The 21,840-nt window shown below is 35.1% G+C and overlaps 2 protein-coding genes across 2 annotated transcripts in view; one reads left to right on the forward strand and one right to left on the reverse strand.

Moving 5' to 3' along the window:
* The window catches only part of Hgsnat (Heparan-alpha-glucosaminide N-acetyltransferase), a 183,066-nt gene that overhangs the window by 87,623 nt on the left and 73,603 nt on the right, over positions 1-21,840 (reverse strand). The gene's annotated exons all lie outside the window — the stretch shown is intronic.
* Positions 8,789-21,840, forward strand: part of LOC148946854 (uncharacterized) — an 18,652-nt gene continuing 5,600 nt past the window's right edge. The window contains exon 1 of the mRNA XM_089097109.1: positions 8,789-9,160. Coding sequence (XP_088953235.1) covers positions 8,789-9,160 — 372 coding nt within the window. The remainder of the gene's footprint in view (positions 9,161-21,840) is intronic.

Genomic DNA, 21,840 nt, shown 5'->3' on the forward strand with positions numbered 1-21,840 from the left:
AAAAGGGTCCATCTCAGTCTTGGAATAAATCCAATTACCCAAAGAAACCCCCCAAATCCCAAAAAAAATATATATTTTCGCAATTTTTACCGAACTAATGCGATTTCTTGTAGCGTTAAAATAATTTATACAAATCATGTGGTCCTATGTAAAGTGCTAACCCTTGGAAACCATGTCACGCCAGTAATTACGCTATGCGTTCCGAAAATTCAAAAAAAACAATAATGGTAAATTGATAAACTTGCTTACGGGTACCCCCGAACAAAACCACTAACTCCAATGCATTCCAAAAACTACAAAAAATAAAACGACGAAATCTGGTCACACCCCCCCTTACCCCCGTGCGTTTTGATTTGTTTTAGCTCCAAAATGTATGTCCCAACCCATTAATACGAAAAAATACCCTTAATACCGGTAGAAGGCACAGTTGTCACATTAAGATTATTTATTCACCCTAACGTGCACCATGCGTACTAGTTGGCCTCCACTCAAATACAAAGAATAGGAAATACACAAGTTTTCCCTTAAATATTAATGCAAATTTTCGTTATTATAGACAAAGAATTCTTAATCAATCGGAACAACAAAGGCAGTCCTTGCTATTCCTTCAAATCCTTCCTTATATTTAACAATTCGAATTCTTTCTTATATTTAAGAATTCACAAACCAATTTCCAAAATCGGTCCAGTTAAATTGTACAATTTTTTCAGCAACCAATTTTCACAATTGATTAGCAGCCAATTTTTCACAATAAAACTCAAAAAGGCTTTAGTGCAAGTAGCAATTAGAATTATTGTTCCGAATGAAAGTCAGCAAAAAAAAAGGGGCCTACAAATGACACCAAGTACCTTTTATAATTTAAAAGGAAAAATAACGTCGTGATTCTTCGAGGAAAATCATAATATTTACCTCAGATGTCCTTAATCGTGTATACAGTTCAGTCGACCTCATGTAAAACGTCAATTCGATAATTTCCACCGATAATCAAAGCCCGTAATTTTCAAACGTAATTTAAACCACTAAGATGTACGATAATGTAGTCAAATCATCTAAGCATAATGTCCTCGGGTTAAGTTGCCATCAATTTTCATCTTTTCATTACCAAGAAAAATATTTGACCCGTGTAATATTCTTTAATCTAATCTAATTGATGACCTATAATTAATAATCTTTATATCTAAAAACTAATAATTAACTTACCTTACCAAAATTTGTCTCAAATATAAAAAAAAACGCCAACCCCCGCAGCAAAAAAAATTGGCCCTGATAACAATGTAGATATTGGAAACATAGTTTGATATCAAAATTTGATGTCTACGATATATTCTTAACTATGTATGTGATCGTATATCGTTCATAGAGTGGTGTGGCATAATAGCAGATTAATAAAGTTATAAACGCTTCCGTTCTGAAACCTAAATGAACAAAGGAAAATAATTACTGAAAAATCGACGCAAAACGAAAATTTTTGTAACCTTAAAAAACATAAAAAATAAATCAAAACTGCAAAACTTAAAATTTTAATTTTGCCACGTAAATTTCAAGTGAAATACGATGTAATCCTTAATAGGAAATAAATCCACAAATACGGATAAAACCACGAAGGCTGTGTGAGCCGTAAGTCACAAAAACAAGCCCAACAAATACGTGGAACAAAAAAAACCTAAAAATAAAGAAGTATTTTTTGTGGCCAAGTCTACGTAGTGCTCTAGCCTATTCGGTTAAATGAATATACTGAATGACATAATTAAATTTTAATTCACATATCCTTTAAGTCAAGAGGAACAAAAATTAAATAAAAACCTTTCATGAAGCCGAAATACGTGAAATTATAATCAAAATACTAAGATATCGTATCAAGAAGCCGGATATCAAAATAGAATTAAGACGAAAAAATAGCACGTCAATTAATATTTCTACGATTTGATCACCAACTGTAGAGAGTATGTTTTCCTAATAGATAATGTACCATAAATCAAAATCGTAAATAACTAGTAGTTAAATAACACATTAGTTTTGCAACAGTCAGCAAAGCAGTAAAATGCTTACAGCCGATAGACAAAGTATAATATAATCACCAAAAACCCTAAAAATTTGCAGCAATAGACTCAACCAATTTTACCTTAAATCGAATTAAAGCATACAAATGAACCGCGCAATTAAAGTATAAAAGAATAACCTGTGACAAAAGAATAACAAAAAAAAAGACTTTTTCCTAGGCCAGATAATTTCTTAACTTTGGAAAGGTTTTGAACTGTGATTGAAAGATAATCATGATTGGTAATACCAAATGCGAACCTAATATTGAATAAAAAAAAATTATTCGCTAACGATCTTGCAGTCAGTCCTATATTATATATATATAAGACAAGTAAATTACTAAAATAGCCTGCCAGAAGGGCAAAATATAAAATCAATCAGTCAATCCCTAAAGTATCATAATTCCCAAAGTATCTAAACGACAATTACGTAGCAAGTATCTTAAAATTAGCCCATAAATTCAATGTGGCGTCATAAAAAATGACAACTCGCAATTGGGCTAATAACTATCTGACAATAGCAGAAATGTTCTACGCCAAAAATGTAATTCAATTTCTGCGAATTCTCATAATTAACGCAAACCGCGCAACTTACCGCTAAAGACGAGTAGGACTAAATTAAACCAATATAGGCCTATCAAAATACAGACTAATAACCATAATAATTCATAAATCAAGTAATGCAAAAAAATAACCAATTAGTGTAAAAAAAAGAAAGAGAATTTTTGTTGCTTCCAAAAATTATAGTAACTCATAAGTGCACCTACAACAAAACAGTATTTAATAATTTTTACTAACCTTTTAAACCAGTCACGGCCTTGAATCCCTGCGAATCCCTATCCCCCCAACAAGGAATGTAGTATAGTAAATCACACATATTCACAAGAGCTAAGTTTTGTTCACTAAGGAACAAATGCCCTTACTATGAGAATTAACAAAAAGTGATAATGAGCATTTATACGATATGAATAACTCAAGGGTAGTTTCTAAAGTAATCAAGCGAAAGTTGAAGCCATAAAGGAGAGCAAGTGTAGATTTTAACACCTGTAAAGTACTCTTGCCCTTTGCTCTGAACATATGTTTCAAAGACCCTAAATCAATATGGATTAAATTATCGAACTTTCTCCCTGAATAAAGCTCTTACAGAAGGATAACCCATTAAAGATTATCGCGATAAAATACCAAAGAAAAAGAGTTTGAGATATTATAATTAATATTCTAATCAAATTTACTAGCCCCCCCTACCGTCGTGCGGCATCTTTGTGGCACCACAGTATGGCATCAACGAATGTATTTTAATTTTCATTTGGGAAATATAAAGGAATTAAATTCATATGGCTTATGACAAGCTACGAAACTTTTAAGTAACACCGCGCTGGATAATAAGTATCGCTACCACGTGGCGTTAACTCCGCCACAGGAGAAGGATGATTTGACACCTTGAAAGTAAATGAGTTACACTTCAACTCACTTAACTCCCATTAACTAAGAATATACAAAGCCGATGAAAGTAATACTTTAGTCACGTCACAGCTAAATGAAATATAAAGATAAATGAAAAAAGCATTACAGCCTAATAGCTGAATTTTGAATGCATTAAAAAATAAGTCTATATTTTCAAAAAAAGGGCCTTAAAGAAATTAATTGAAACTGTGGATATTTAAAAAAAAAAGATTGTTTAAAAAGAAAAATTTGCCTCGTCAATCATAGATTACTTAAGAAAAATTTTGTTGTAAATAAGGGTTCAACATTTATAGAAATCGAATGCCACAGCAAATTCTAATAGAAAACTTTAGAGTTCCCCCAAAACGATCAACAGATATCGCACTAATTGAAATATGCTAACCTGTAATATAATACAATCCTTTCCTTAACGATTCAAACTCGAAAAACCCACTCAGACCATGTAAGATACTTTTAGCAAAAAAAACCAGTAATAGTACTTCATGTACTTCGCACGGTAATGAAAAAAAAATTTTTCTTTTATTTCAAAAAAATCACACTTAAACAAAGCGAAGCATACTTTTAGCTGAAAAATCAGTAGTAACATCCCTCACACTTCGAATGTAACAAAATTTTTTTTTCGGCGATTAATAAAAGCTCAGTATACATGGTAATTCTAATTCATAAAAGCAAAATAAAACAATAGTTAGCAAACAACCCCATGAAATGCTCTAGAAATGGAATAAGAGCAATAATTCAAATGTCTATACAGTATACGATAATGAAGACGTATGAACCCCCAACCATGGGAGGTTAGAGCCAAGGATGGGCATGGTCTATATTATCCCAGCATGCAATCACTTGACTTTCACCCTCTGTTAAGAAAAAGAGTTACGTGGATACGAGACTTGATTGCCCAACAAGACATTGCTTGGCAAATACTACAACGGTCTAGCACTCCCTAAACAAAGAAACCCTCAGTCGCAGGTAGTATTGGTCACCGGGGAATGGCAATGGTGTCATTGTCTTTCTGTTGCCGTTCCCAGTTGGCCCTGGATCTCTATGATTAACAGCTATAAAAACACGAAAGGTAAATAAGCAACAAGAAATTGTGACAAATGAATGGCCCCTCAATCGTGGGGAGCTGTAATCAAGCAGAGATGTTGGGCTGTGTCTATATAACATCCCATTGCCGTCTGGCTCTAGCTCTCTTATGAGAAACCACCAAGTAGTTATAAAAATTGATCATCACATAATAAGAAACTACAGTTTTGAAATTAGACAAAACTACCGTAAGTCGTGGAGAGCCGACGGGCAGCTGTTTTGACCTGTGATGCCTTTTATCTCATTAGTCATTATAGTTTGACCGGGGAACTCTCATGAGAAGATCAACTAACCTCTTCATAAAAAGTGACCCGCAAGAATTACCCTAAATCATCTCTACCATAGAAAAAAATTTGACGACAAAGTGACCGTGAAAGAATATGAAATGAAAAAGGACACGAAGTCTGATACGTGGGGTGTACGTTGACAGGGAGCTGGAACGCGAGTAATTTAATTTCGTGTTCAGGCACCGTGCCAAGGTATTTCCTACGAAGATCAACTAAAATAGGAAAAGGAACCCAAGGATAACAGTGAAAACTAAACACCATAAATTAGAAGAGCCGACTATAAATAGCTAAAAATAATAACAAATATCATCGAATTGAAGGCACCTAACTAATCTATTATTATACCTTAATAATTGTAGCCATTTTTATATCAAGTAATCATTTATTTCACAATTACTGATAAATCTTACATAAGAACACCTTTCCAGATACGGTGCGTAAGTAACATTCAATCACTGTTTAAGGGAAACGCCGGAACACGCAACCATATGGTATGTGCTTATATTGAACCTAAAATCTAGTAAAACAATCAAAATAGTAACCATGATAAGATACCCAAGCAATCAACAATTAGATAATCATAGACGTGAAAATGTAATCTTATGGAATCTTAAGAAAACACATAGTGTAGGCAATATTAATGCTCCATTAAGGGAATGAGGACTTGTTGATAATTTAATGAAGGAAGAGGAACTTATCAGAACAGTAGAAAGTCTTGACTGTCCACAGCTATATTGCCTTCTAAAATCTCAAAAGACGAAGTTGGAACTAAGAATGATCATAAGATTGACGGCAACCTCAGTCCATTCTGATTTTAATGCAGATGCAATGACAAGAACGCTCGAACACACCAGATTAAGTGACGACTTGGCTTTCCAAATTTTAATACAAAGTGTCCCGAAAACAAAATATACCTCACTATCTAATTACATCGCCGATAATATGTGGCACGATCAAGATGGTAACAACATAACTATAATTTGGCCCATTAAATTTCTTTACATACTAATAAACGAAGGAAACCAGATGTTAATAGGTGAAAGCCTTCTTAAAATGTTACTGGTTAATTGTGTAGATAACACGTATCTGAATCTAATAGATCCTTCAATGGGATCCGCCTTTTTTCAAGTTACCCCAAGAGAATATAAAGACATAAAGAAAATAACCCTGAATTTTTTCCAAGAAGATGAAAACTTTGGAAAAAAAGAGTCCCTGGATTAGACGTAATAGTGAGTGAGCAACTATGCTGTTGCCAATCACACATAAACTTAGGTTTCTCCGTGGTAGAAATAATAAATGACCCATTGTCATTATCTCAGTTGTGCCGGAAAGTCATTAGACAAAATATGCGAAAGAATGACAGAACTGTCACTTTGGAGGGTCTGCACCTCCCAAACCAGTTATTAGCTTACTTTATGTACCTAAATGTACCTGGAAACGGTAAAAATGATATAATATTCAAACTCCAATTTCCCAGCTCAAATGTTTCGTCATGGAAAAATTATCGACTCCTCGATATGCTTACATCCCCAAATTCAAAGGCGGCACTGCTGGATGATGCACCCATATTGAAATTAAAACCCAACAACAGCGGAAGAAACTGTATTTATAAATAATCTCGTTGAATTGAATGATAAAAGAACCCCATAATATTACCTGAAATGTTATAACTACGAAAATTGATTATTATCACAATTTAAAAAAAAAGGAAGTGCATTATAGACCAGTATTATATTAATATTTATAAAACTATGAATCCGAGTAAATGCCACTAGACCTAAGTAAATTATCAATATATTGAAAATAAGGGTAGTTTCTCGAAAATCTCTGTACTTTTAAGCATATAAAACGAGCACAAACTCGTTAAACTAGAGTACGGAACTATAGGGAAGCAATTATATTCGAACACACAAATAGACAGGTGCAAGGAGGCAACGGTGAAAAAGTACTTCAACCTCAACCTAAAGTTACCTTGTTTTTCACTCAAAATTGGTTAATATGGAGCTCGGATGACTCGAATTATGGTCGAATGAATAAGTACCCGATGTATTGAGGAAATGCCGGTGAAAAGGTAGTTTGACCTCGACCTAGAGTGTACCATGATCATAACCAATCTTGAAAAAAAAATTATTAACTAGACAGAGATCAATAGAAACTACCTTTCATTTCAGAACAATGGCCAAAGCAATTATTGATACGGAGTTCATATGTATCAAACATGCAAAAGAAAACGTCATATACTCGGCGGCAATGATCATCGTGAATAAATCAGGGGAAGAAGTCTTTGCGAAAAAATGGGATGTCAAGTATGATTTAAGGAAATATGACGTAAGATCTTATGATCTTCGGATCTACGATCTCGCAAATACGCCCAAAATATCGGCCAGCGAGAGGCAAATTAGGAATCAAATATAACGGTAGAAAGGGAAAATACCTCCATTTTAGTTCAACATGAAATTAGGAAAGTTACAAAAACAATATAAAATCCGGTACTGGTATGTTAAAGGTCCTTGCCAGACAGATTTACTACTCCTCGACAAATGTAAAAAGCAAAAATTAGTTTACAAAATTGAAGGAAATCCAAACTGTGTAAAATATCGAGGGAAACATGACCCCCTCCAAGAAGTAAAATATTACAAACAGTACCTATATAATCCAAAGAGTGTACTATATAGAGCGAGAAGAAATGAAATTGTGTTTAAAAGAATTAAAACTTATGAATCAAAAGTAATCAAGAAATCAAAAAAGCTGAAACAATCAAAATAATTAAAGTTAACTCAATCACTCTTATGTTAAAACAATCAAATTCTTATGTGAAAGTAATTAAAATATCTATCCCCCCAGCCTAAGAATCAACAGTACGATTAACCATACAATATGTAGTGACAAATTGTACGACCACGAATCTTAATCTCACCTTGTTTCCTTTGGGCAACGAAAATTATCATAAAGAAAACATAAATACAATATCATATAGTACCTTGTTTTCATCTCTAATGAAAAAAAAAGAGAACAAATAATAAGAATCTAAGTTCTCGTTCAATTATCAATCATAAGAAGTTTTCCTATATAATGTCTAATGAAATATTAATTCCAGAAACAGCAAAAAGGATGTGGATAACAAATGTCATAACAATCTTCATTTCCCAAACTGTAGCACAAGATATCGTAAAACTTGGAATAATCTTCAAACATGAGAATTCGTTACTAGCAAGCCACAATGCCTGGAAAATATTTATGAAACTGGATCCCAAACCATTTGAAAACCTATTTCAACAGGTAATGAGACTGGAGAAAAACAACAATGAATTAAAGGATTCTATATTCCCATTCTTAAGATCGGACAAAAGCTTGCAGGCCACGAAAGACATGCACAACAAGGAAAATAAAGGAAATCTACCCCCCATTCTTCCCAAACTAAAGTCGAAATTCATAGTAGACGATTTTGACAAGAAAATGGCAGAAATCGACAAAGCTCTAGGAACTAACAGTATAGGAAACAGGAGAAAAAGAGAATTTAGCAGTATTAACGGATTTTTAAAAGAACATACCACGGCAAAATATACTACCGATTCCCTCTTGACAACTTCTAAGAAAAATAAACTCTATGATGGAAATTACGCCATGCTAAATGAACTTCCGAGCCTATGGACCTTCCTCAAGGAATTATGGCAAAATCATGCCGAACAAAATATTACAAAACAAATATTATCAAAACTCACGAAGGAAAAAGACTACAGACAAATTATTAACCTAAAGGAATTAAAATTCTCAAACACACAACAAGATGATAAGAATAAAAATCCTATAGAAAGAAACAGAAAAGACACCAAGACAACCACGCCTACATATGAGACCACAGTGAGAGATATACAATCTTCAATATCAGAATCTACGACGAGCACAATCCCCGAAATGAGCGCACTTAGCAAGAAAGCATCAAAAAATTTGACCACACTAACTTATCTAAGATCAACGATGCTTACAAAATGGACGTGGTCAACAGGACCCATGCAGTACCGCACCCGATCGATTGGAGTATTTACTATAGGCTTTAGAGCAAGACTCCCGGTAAGGCATACAGAAATGCAAACTATAGAGGTACAGGCGTTTCAACCAGCGGAAAAGAAAGACAAAGCTAAGAAAGAGGAGGAAGACGGTTACCCACACAAGAAATGTTGGACAATAGACAGCAAACGTATTTGTGCTAGATTAGCAATGGCCGATGAGCCAGCAAAGGAAGACATTAAACCATTACCTGAGCTAAAAGAGAAAAACTCTATAAGAGTATCGATTCACCAGTCTTTCCTAATATTGTACAGACAGAGACTACAAGCACTATATGAATTGTTCAATACAGAAATACAAAAACTAAAAATAAAGTACAACAGGAATCTTCGAGGTATTTTTTTGAAAAAGCAAAGATCGAAGATCAGCTAGTCTTATACCAATCGTGGGAGAACTAGCCTCACGCTTGTTTGGGCTTCCAACTGAGGAAGACCTAAATATACTAAGGGAAAACGTAGGAAAACTAAATAACACCATGAACGTGACCTTACATGTCCAAAAAATACAAGCCAGTATAGCCAATTACCAGAGGAACAAAATTGAGGCAATCTCAAAGAAAATATCAAAGACAGTAAATATAATGAATTATTTAAAAAACGACGTAGATCGTGGGATTACCGATTCAAGCCTCACCATGGTATCACTAGACATAGTGACAATGTCATTACTTAACCTGGCAACTGACGTTAGCAAATTTGAATTTGCATTATTTGCCCTCACCGGAGAAACCTTGTCGCATGACCTAGTGGATCCTACGAACCTAAAAAGTATCTTGGACGAAATAAAAACCCACTTAACATTCAGTCTACATCTACCAACAGAACCAGAAGTGGCAAACTTATTTCACTATTACACCAAGCTGAAGGTTCACATCACAGAAATAAACGAACAATTATATGCAGTAATAACAATCCCGTTAATACATCAACAATCAATATATGACCTGTATAAAATTTCCACGTTTCCAGCCAACATAGGTACAACTAATTCGCTCATGACTATCACCCCCGAAGCGAAATACTTGCTAGTCGATCAAGATAGGAGGAAATATGCCTTAGCAAATCCACAGGACCTAAGGGAATGTGTAGCATTCAAAAACCTAGTATGTCAAATAACATTGCCCATTTATAACGTAAAACCCGGATCTTGTATGTTGGATATATTTTTAAAAGAGACTCAACAAGAAGAAATTCCCAACTCATGCGAAGCACTAGTAGGCAGTACTAAAAGAGAAATATTTATTCACCTTAGAAATGATCTGTGGCTGTTTTCTGTTCCGAAAGAAACAGTTGGGACTATCTCATGTTATAATAACACAGAAGAATCGATCCAAGCTACAGAACTGAACTACTATTACAAGACGTGGGAACAATAACAATAAAACAAGGATGCCGACTGGTGACCAAGGAAGCCACGGTGCAAACACCACTGATAACAACAAGCACGAATATAATAAGTCCCAAGATAAACAACTTCAAACCAGTCAATCTATCGTATACAATTCCCAATATTGAAAAGGACGAAGTAAGGGCCACGATATGGTCAAAAATAGAGAATATCAAGGGAAACTTACCACTAACAAAAATAAAAGAAGCCTTAGACTCTCAAATTCCCCTATTTACTAATGAAGATCAAAGACTGACGTATGTAGAAAGTAGATACGGACTATTTTCGACAAATTTTTGGTGGTATATCCTCCTGACGATAGGATTCGTATTCATAATCTCGTATTACTATACGAATCGCTATTGAAACCTAAATTACGAAAGAGTGTTGAGAATAACACGTAGAAAACGAGAAAAGTCAGATCACATCGAGCCGAGCGAGATGCAAAACCTAAACCCAGAACTCCCTGACAACCCTTAAAATAAAAAGAAAAAAAAAGTAAGGGAGGACATAATCGAGCGAATGGGAGTAGAGGTCCTCATTCGTGCCATGTCCAGTCCCAAATTTTCCCCTAATTTTTTTGCAAGCCCATGCAGCTGCAAAGATATATTTTTTAAGCGGCGTGGACGCGCTTAAACAGTAAAGATTTGAAAATTTATAGTAAATCGAGACCTCTCGTAAAAAAACCATGTAATCTACCTCGCAAGTAGTAATATAATAGAAAATTAAGTGCTAAAGTAGATGAGTGTTGAATAATATTTAAAAATGTATTGAATATTGAACTTGTGCCAAATGCCCATATATACATGTATACATATAATCACCAAATTTTGAAAATCTTATAGTGTTATTTTTTTGTAAACATAATCATTTTTCTTATAATAACTTTGCTTATATCATAGTAATCTAGTGATTGCTGCAACATGCATGTAAAAGCATGAAAGTTGCCCTTAGTTGCTCTATTGAATTTTACTGTACCCATACTAAAATTGATATTATTCATATGACTAATCATGACTATTATCTATAAAATAGTCTCCGTATGGTATTATGTAAATGGTATATTATTGCTGCATGTGTCGTAACTTGTGGAATTATAAAGAGCTTATGATTCTGCCCAGATATTTATATTCTAGGGAGCAGAGTAACCAGTGCAAAGTAATTATTGGTGTACCAGCAAGCAACACGGATACAACCCAGTAGCATCTACTCTCATCATTCGTCAACCACCGACAAGTACTCACCAAGGAAGTCCCTGAAGACAATATCCTGACGACAATTCCAAGTCACCAAAGCCTAGTACCAGGTAATTTTATCTCAAGCAATATTGGCAAACCAAGAACCCCATATATACATATATATCTGAATTAATAATTACCTAGAGAACCACCTCGACCAGTCAATGTCGTAAAACTGCGTAAAGACCCGTCGAATAACTATCCTTAGACGGCAACGGCCTTAAGATTTAATGTTTGAAACACCAAGAATAACCCTAGAGTCAGTCCCTCAAAGACTATATATCGTAAGCCCCATATTAGAGACAATATGTTAACCAAGATCAAAAGTTTAAGTTTTGACTCTATCCAATCATTATTAGATGTCGCAAAACCAAACCATCCTTCATGAGAACAAGAACCAAACAAGATCAATTTAACGAGAAATATAAACCGTATGTGCTTAAATTTTTTCCAAAATGAAGTGTTCAGAGGAGAAAACCGACCAGTTATTATTGTTTTAATCTCCATATTAAGCCCTCAATGATTGTGTATCATTTAACGAGTAATCAAAGACAATGCGTTCAGCCAAGGCTCTAAGATCAAGTTTTGATCCTGCCATAATTAACGTTAAATGTAGTAACACAGCCCATAGTCCAAATAAAAGAAGAACTGAACGTGAACAATTTACGGGAAACACAGACTGTACGAGTATTAGATTTTCCCGAGGATAAAAAGTGTTCAAGAAGAGATACCCAGCCCAGCGATCAAGATACCCATTTCACGTAATCAATTCCCAAAGGGATACGTACCTAGGATAGCAATTCAACGAATCTACGACATCAACCCCTCGTATACGACGTGACAAACCACGTACGGACAATTTCATGCGTGTAGTCGTACTTGTGAAAAACATAAACACTTATCCCAAGGAACAAGTGCCAAAAAGCGAAATACCAAGAAGACAAACCATAAAAAATTAGCCAACACAGTAATTAACTGAATGGAAGCCTAAAGTAAGAGTGATAACTTATGTGAGTATTATAGACACGTAGAATGATGAAGTAAGTGTGAAGTCTTATGTATCTAACTAATAACCTTAATAAATATTGTTAAACTTATAATAAAACAGACGGAAACCAGTGCAAGCTACCTTATCCCAGTGTGATAATCAAATACTAAGTTAAAAATGTTAATGTGTAAAACTTTTTCTTGCAAAATATTTTTAATTCATACATATCAGTGTACTGTAGTTAGATGTTTTAGATGTAGTTAGGTGCTTTTGAAGTCAGATACTTATCGTACCAATATCGCGTCAGGTGGAAATATAAACTAGCATAAGAAGTAGCGAATATGTACCACGTTAAGTAATAAAGTAATTACAAAAACAGAACTTAATTAGTTAAAACCATGTAGAAGTATTAGCATATCAGGTGAAGGAATTTTAATATTAGGTGAAGGAATAATAATATAATCGTACCTATGTAGCGTCAGGTGGAAGTATAGTCAAGTGTTAAAAAAAGGGGAATATGTACAATTTTCCGCGATAAGATAATCATATCAGGTGGAGGAATTTTGATATTAGGTGGAGGAATAATAATTATCATGTAATCATATAATCTCATATGTTAGTCATTAGAAACTCTTTGGCCCTTTCGCCAAATAGAGTGAGTAGGTGATGGACTTTAAAGTAATGTTGTCATATATATATATAGTCTAATAGAGCAATCGGAGATATGGAACAAAGATATAAATTTTGCCAAAGCAGAACTAATTTAAGTAATGAGTAAGATAAATTCTTTAAAAACAAAAATCAAAATTTGAAAGTAAAAAGAGAATAGCTTAGAACAACGATTAGGACATTGTTAAAAATCTGGAGGATACTTTGTAAGGGAATCAATGTTCAAAAATCCCAAAATCTCCCAATTAAAGTTACTTCAGTAAAAAATAAAATCACACAAAACATAAACCTGAAAAATTCAAGTAACCTATAGATCAAGCAAGAGTCAAGTTTTCAATTTAACATAGTGAAACAAATGTATCTACTTATACATTGTAATTATACTTTGTAACAAACATCATAAGAATCTTTCCCACAGAAAATCCAACAAATAAATCCGCCCTTGTGTCGCCAATAAAAGCAATAAATATCAGTTGGACCAAATCTTATATGACAGCCAACGAACAATGTAATTTGAATCTTAAGAGCTCGGAATACCAAACTATCAAGAGAGTAAGATTTATTATACAAGAAAATAGTCACTCAAGATGCAAAATATCCTTGTTGCATTGTTCTGGATACTAAATTTAGAACTAGCTATCTCAATGAATTTAAATTTTATTATCATTTACCAACTTACACATAAATAATTTATAAGTCTCCTGAAAAATAAGCGACCCCCTGCTAGCAAAATATTACAATGTAAAACTTTGTTCGTTCGAGAAAATTCCAAAGTGTTATTATAAAAAGTTATAAATTGTAATTAAAGTTACAATGTAGAACTTCGCTTTATTAGAAAAATTCCAGAGTGATATCTTAAAAGTCATAAACTTCAATTAAACCCAAGTAGCCCATTGGTGCAAGCCCGTCCAATAGTGATGTAGGACAAATAGTGCAGCCAATAAGAATTGTAAAATATACTTGTTAGCAACGCCTAAACGTAACCTCCGGCAAAATTGCAGAGGAGTAGATAGTTAGGACTTAGCAGTTTTAGAGTCAGTCTATTTTCAGTCTTATTTTCAGTCTTATTGAAGTCTTAGAAGAGCTATACACCAGTCTAACCGAGGAATTTCTTGTGATTTATATTATGTGAGTCCATTCAAAATAAACTTTCGAGAGAACTTTTTGTCAGTGCATAAACTTTTGCGTAGCATCGCTCCAGATGACAATTTTGTATTAGTGTCTTGTATTACAACTATGTTGATATAACCGAAGCTCTGCGATAACTATGTGAGTAACAATAAATGCATTACTTTCTTATTTTATTCTCTCCATGTTAATATTTCTCAAGTTTGTTAGTCCTTGTAGCTCCACTTGCTCCTAAGGGAAACTGAAGCTTATCAGTCTGATTTCGACTCAGTATGGCCGTTAATATAAGCTCACTACAGGTACTCCCAGTTTAAGCTCCCCACTCTAGAAGTTCAGTCTCCACTCAGGAAGGCCACACGCGAACCGCCAGCTAAGGGCGTGACTATTTCCCCATTGAATTAATTAATTGGAATCTCCGTATTAGGAAACATCAGAAGATATAAGAAATATTATATTTTTAAAAGAAACCCCCCGATTAGAGGCGACTAGCCACCCTCTCAAGCTCACCATTTCCCCAAACACATGCAATCAAAACTTTGAGATAGCCATTTTGTTCAACGGAGATGAAAGTTCTGGAAATTAGATCTTTGAGGATGACATTCCCCCCAGAGCCTTCTGGGCTAAGTTCATAAACTATGCCCTGGGGGCATATACGTTTGTATAGATGGAGTTGTCGTAAAATCTTCAAAAGGGGCTCATTCAATTCGAAATTGAGAGGGCTAGTGCTGTTTTTAATAGTCGAAAGTGATCTTAAAAACGTAATCTATGGCAGCGTTATCGCGCTGCCTAAGTAAAGAACAATGCTGGCACAATTATTTTTTGTTTTTTTTCCATAACACGGCACTTCATATCGAAGGAGTTGTCGTAGAAACTTCGAAAAGGGCTCATTCGATTGGAAATTGGAGTGGCTTGTGCCCTTTTTAATAGTCAGAATTGATTTGAAGACAACTAGAACCCCTTCCACGCCCACCATTTCCCCAAACCCATCCAATCAAAATTTTGAGATAGCCATTTTGTTCAGCGTATTTGATTTCCAGATAGAAAATATGTTTTTGAGGAGGACACTCCCCAACAACCCTCAGGGCAAGGGTTTTAAGTTATGCCCTTGGGGCATATAAGAACGATGTTGGTACAATGTATTATTTTTTTCCTTTAGACCAGGGCACTTCGTATTGAAGAAGTTGTCGTAGAAACTTCAAAAAGGGCTCATTCAATTGGAAATTAGTGAGGCGTGTGCCCCTTTTAATAGTTGAAAGTTATTGGAAGGCAGCTAACACCCCTTCCACGCCCACCACTTCCCCAAACACAGCCAATCAAAATTTTGAGATACACATTTTGTTCAGCGTAATTGATTTCCATATATATTTCATATTTTTGAGGAGGGCGCTCCCCCAGAGCCCAAAGGGAAAGGATTTTAAGTTATGCCCTGGGGGAATATAGGGATTTTATAGAAAGCGTTGTCGTAAAAACTTCAAAAAGGCTCATTTGATTGAAAATTCAAAGCGCTAGTGCCCTTTTTAATAGTCGAAATTGATTGGAGGGCAACTAACACCCCTCTCATGCCCACCTTTTCCATAAACACATCCAATCAAAATTTTAAGATAGCTATTTTGTTCAACGTATTTGAAAGTTCTGGAAATTAGGTCTTTGAGGATGACAAGCCCCCACAATTCTCAGAGCAGGGGTTGCAATTTATGCTCTGGGGGCATATAAGGTATTTATAGAACGTGTTGTCATAAAAACTTCAAAAAGGGCTCATTCGATTGGAAATTGAAATTGCTAGTGCCCTGTTTAATAGGCTAAAGTGATTGGAAGGCAACTAACACCCCTTCCATGCCCACCATTTCCCAAACACATCCAATCAAAATTTTGAGATAGCCATTTTGTTCCACGCAGTTTAAAATGCAGAAAATTATACCTTTGAGCAGGACACTACCCCCACAGTCTTCAGGGCAAGGTTTATAAGTTATTTCTTGGGGGCATATAAGGTTTTTATTGAAATATTTGTCATAGAAACTTGAAAAAGGGTTATATTCATTGGAAATTCAAAGGGCTAGTGCCCCTTTTCATAGTCAAAAGTGATTTGAGGGCAACTAACTCCCCTCTCACGCCCAGCTTTCCCCCGAACACTTACAATCAAAATTTTTAGATAGCTATTTTATTCAACGTAGTTCAAAGTTTTGGAAATTAGGTCTTTAAGGATGACAACCCCTCCCCCGACAGCCCTCAGGGCAAAAATTGTAAGTTATGCCCTGGGGTATATAAGGTTTTTATAGAAAGCGATGTTGTAGAAACTTCAAAAAGAGCTCATTCAATTGGAAATTGAAAGGGCTAGTGCCCTTTATAATAGTCGAAAGTGATTGGAGGGCAACTAACCCCCCTCTCACACCTACCATTTTCCCAAACACATCCAATCAAAATTTGAGATATCCATTTTGTTCAGCGTAGTTGAAAGTTCTGGAAATTAGGTCTTTTAGGATGATAACCCCCTCAGAGCCCTCAATGCAAGTTTGGTGAGTTATGCCCTGGGGACATATAAAGCTTATATAGAAAGTTGTTGCAGAAATTTCAAAAAGGGCTCATTTGATTGGAAATTGAAATTGCACTTTTTAATAGTCTAAAGATAGTGGAGAGTAATTAACCTCCCTCACACGCCCAACATTTCCCCAAAAACATCCAATCAAAGTTTAGATATAGCCTTTTTGTTCAACGTAGTTGAAAGTTCTGGAAATTATGTATATAAGGATGACAAAGCCCTTAGAGTCCTCAGGACAAAGGTTGTAAGTTATGCCCTGTGGGCATATAAGGTTTTTACAGATAGAGTTATCGCAAAATCTTCAAAAAGGGCTCATTCAATTGGAAATTGAGAGATCCAGTGCCCTTTGTAATAGTCGAAAGTGATTGGAGGATAACTAACCTTCCTCTCACGCCCAACATTCCCCCAAACACATTCAATCAAAATTTTCAGATAGCCATTTTGTTCAATGCAGTAGAAAGTTCTGGAAATTAGGTCTTTGAGGATGACAGTCCTCCTTAACCCTCAGGGCAAGGGTTGTAAGTTATGCCCTGGGAGCATATAAGGTTTTTATTGAAAGCATTGTCGTAGAAACTTCAAAAGGGCTCATTTGACTGGAAATTGAAAGGGCTAGTGCGTTTTTTAATAGTTAAAAGTGATTGGAGAGCGACTAACGCCCCTCTCCCACCCATCATTTCCCCAAACACATCCAATCAAAATTTTGAGACAGGCATTTTGTTCAACGTAGTTGAAAGTTCTGGAAATTAGGTCTTAGAGGATGACACCCCCCTACAGCCCTTAGGATAAGGGTTGTAATTTATGCCGCGGGGCACATAAGGTTTTTTATTGAAAGCTTTGTCATACAAACTTTAAAAAGGGATCATTCGATTGGAAATTCAAAGGGCTAGTGCCCTTATTAATAGTCGAAAGTGATTTGAGAGCAACTAACCCCCTTTAATAGTCAAAAGTGATTGGAAGGCAACTAACACCCCTTCCACGCCCACCTTTTCCCCAAACACATCCAATCAAAATTTTAGATTGTCATTTTGTTCAACTTAGTTAAAAGTTTTAGAAATTAGGTCTTTTAGGATGATAGTCCCCTCAGAGCCCTCGGGGTAGGGGTTTTAAGTTATGCCCTTGGGGCATAAAAGGTTTTTTTTATAGACAGTGAGGCTTTAGAAACTTCAAAAACGGCTCATTCGATTCGAAATTGAAAGGGCTTGTGCTCTTTATAACAGTCTGAAGTCATTGGAGGGCACTTATCCCACCCCTCTCACGCCCACCATTTCCCCAAGCATATCCAGACGAAATTTTTACATAGCCATTTTGTTCGACATAGTTAAAATCCGGAAATTATGTCATTAACCCCCCTCTCCCGCCCACCATATCCCCAAACACATTTAATGAAAATTTTGAAATAGTTATTTCGTTCAAAATAGTTGAAAAGTCTGGAAATCATGTCTTTGAGGATGAATACCCCCTCACAGCCCTCAGGGCAATGTTGTTAAGTTATGCCCCGGGGCAAATAAGGTTTTTATAGAAAACATCGTCGTAGAAACTTCAAAAAGGCCTCATGCTATTGGAAATTGAAAAGGCTTGAGCCCTTTTTAATAGTCGGAAGTGATTGGAGGGCACCTAACCCCCCTCTCACGCCCACCATTTATCCAAACACATCCAATCAAAATTTTGATTTAAGGATCTAATAGTTCAAAGTGATCTGAGAGCAAATAACGCCCCTCTCACGCCCATCATTTCCCCAAACACATCCAATCAAAATTTTGAGATAGCCGTTTTGTTTAACGTAGTTGAAAGTTCTGGAAAATAGGTCTTTGAATATGACAACCCTCTCACATTTTTTTTTTTTTGCGAATGGTATCAAGTTTTCTATTTCAGGTCAACTAGAGGAGGTATGAAACTAAATTAAAAACTATTATTTGTGACCAAATTTTAAAATGGTGTATGTTGTTAAAAAATGCTGAAAATTTTTCTCCGGCATACAAATGGCAAGCCAAACTAAAAAGTCTTAAAAAATGAAAAGATTTAAAGTGTTATTTTTTCCTGAAAAGACTATGTCAATGCAAAACGAACAAAAATTAATTAAAAAAACTTTGTCCACAAAATAAGTTTTTCAAAGAAAAGGAATGAACTCCATTAAACCAAAAATGAGGTAAGATAAAATCAAATAATCTACCAAGTTGGAAACTACCACAAACCAGCATCGATAAATAAATGAAACCCAGAACGAACAGAAATTACAATAAATAACCGGGTCAAACTCAAAACGAGGAGAAATTAACCTGAGGAGGGCTCAAATACCCTATGTCTTCCCAAGGCCAGAACATAATTTACACTTAACTGAAAAAATTAATGTGCATTGTTAGTTTAATATACATATACTGATATTTAGTAATCAAAATTTTAAAATTATTTCATTTATTACAATCATTTTGAGACGACGAGTTGGTATTCGTGGTACATTTAAACCATATTAATAGGTATTTTTGAAAGAATTCTAACGAAATGCATCGTTTCTTAGACAGGAATGTTAGATTTCAGTCCCCCTCTACCGAAAAATTCAATTAATAACCCCCACCTTATCTTTAAGCTCTAGAGTGTACTAGTCCAAAGCAACACATGCAACAATGCCACACTATTACTGCTCTGTTATACCCCACCGACATCGCCACATTTCCCCCAAGACATCTTTCAGGCGTTTCTTGTTAAAAATTATACTTAAAGCATTGATTCCTGGTTTTCACGAGCCAAGTTCATCAAAATAGCTTCATCCTAGGCGTCCTAGCATGCAATACCAGGGGGATATCGCTGATATTAGATAGAAATTTATGCCCTATTAAGAACTTTTAAGGAAAATACCCCGTGTTCTTTAAGTTAAACTTATGAATATTTCACAATATCCTGACAATATACGGCTGCCTTTCGTCCCCTGACAATCATTTTGAGAGGGCTGATATTCATGGTACATTTAAAGCATATTAATAGGTATTTTTGAAAGAATTTTAACGAATTGCATTGTTTCTTAGACAGGAATGTTAGATTTCAACCCCCCTGTACCGAAAAATTCAATTAATACCTACCGTCTTATCTTTAAGCTCTAGAGTGTACTAGTTCAATGCAACGCGGGCAACAATGCCACACTATTACTGTTCTATAGCACCCTACCAACATCGCTCCATCTCCCCCAAGACATCTTTCAGGTATTTCTTGCTAAAAAATTATACTTAAAGCATTGATTCCTGGTTTTCACAAGCCAAGTTCATCATAATAGCTTCCAAAACACTCCACACCGCTGTCACATTACACACCAGTCCGCCCGCCTCCGACATCCACATGGTATCATCCATCCACCCTCTAAGACATCTCCAACCCTTTCGCTCCAAAAATAAGCTAGTGAACTTAAATGTAACAGTGTTTTTTTACTTGAACGCTGAGAAGTCGCCCATTTCTTTGCTAGAGAGTGATACTCCAAGCGAAATTCACCCCACAATGCCACATTATTACCACACTTCTTCATCCTTCCTCTTGGACATTTTCAACTTTTCCCACCGACAATAAGCTCATGAATCTAATTTAAACACTGTTTTTACTTGAACAGCAGGAACTTGATATTTCATTTCTAGACTATGATACTCCAAGTAATTCACGCCACTTAATACTAATACAGTTTTTCCTCAGTAAAACTCTATTAGTATTAAGGAAAACGTTGTTACTTCTAAGAAAGAAGTTTTTCTTAAGACTAACAAATTTTTGCGTAGAAGATAGAAAAAGTTATACTTGGGTTCTGAATTTCCTCCGGAGTTGATAGCTTACCCTAAAAATAGTGGAAACAAGACAAAGTAATGAAACAAAATATTTTTATTGAAATAGTTGTGTGTTGAATATTGTCATAAAAAATGAACATCCTAAATCTACTCATAAAATACTTCATCGTGTTTTCTCATGAGATGTCAACACTTCCATTTTGTAACCAAGTCATACATTTTAGTCTTGATAATACCAGCTTCATGAACTGCATCTGTTGGTAAGCCCATGATGGTAACAGTAACGTTTGCTGATGCTTTGTTTTTCATCATTCATTTTTAATCTCCTTGTATATATTACCTGTCAATGCTCTTTTTGTTTTCCTTGCAGTTTCATTGTCTATTACGACATTATTTTTGCATAGCTCACAGTTTTGAAACTTGGATATAATATGACTTATGATATTGTTAAAACGATATGTATGTCTTCTTCTTCTTGTGTTCTTTTGAATGGTAATACCTAAAAGATGATGATAGGATCTTTCAACAGGTAATTTATTACCACAAGCAGAAGCAAGAAGTTGACCTTCGTTGTCAACTAGAAGTTTTAGACTAGCATTCTCTTTGAGCACTATCATCTCTGGAAATGACACTCTTGCATATCCAACATTTTGACAGTAAAAATTATTGGGTAATTCAAAGGAATTTAACTCCTAAGTGTCATGACAGCACACGCATTCATTTCCAATAAGATCGTCATTAACACTTGTTTCATAATTCAAATATTTCTCTTTGCTAGCATTCAATGCTAAGATAACTTTATTATGTGGGCAGGCTTTATTGGAATACTTCACCTTCACCTTTTCCATGATGGTGCTACTGACGTTTGCAGAGTGTTTTTTTCTCATCAAATCACTTTTAAATTCCATGCTAATAATGGTTGCTAGTGTTTTTCTATTTTACTTGCAGTTTCATTGTCTATTACGACATTATTTTTGCAAAGTTCGCAGTTTTGACATCTGTATATGATATGGTTTATTATATTGATAGAGGAGTCGGCCTATCTTCTTCTGTATTCTTTTAAATGCTAATGCCTGAAAGATTACGATATGGTTTATCAAGAGGTAATGTATTACCAGGACTATAAGCATGAAGTTTCCCTTCGTCGTCAACTAGAAGTTTTAGACTAGCCTTCTCTTTGAGCATTATCCTCTCTG

This window comes from Artemia sp. Qi Xiang Cuo, chromosome 11 (assembly GCF_049724085.1).
Source record: "Artemia sp. Qi Xiang Cuo chromosome 11, ASM4972408v1, whole genome shotgun sequence".
In the NCBI taxonomy this organism is placed as follows: Eukaryota; Metazoa; Arthropoda; class Branchiopoda; order Anostraca; family Artemiidae; genus Artemia; species Artemia sp. Qi Xiang Cuo.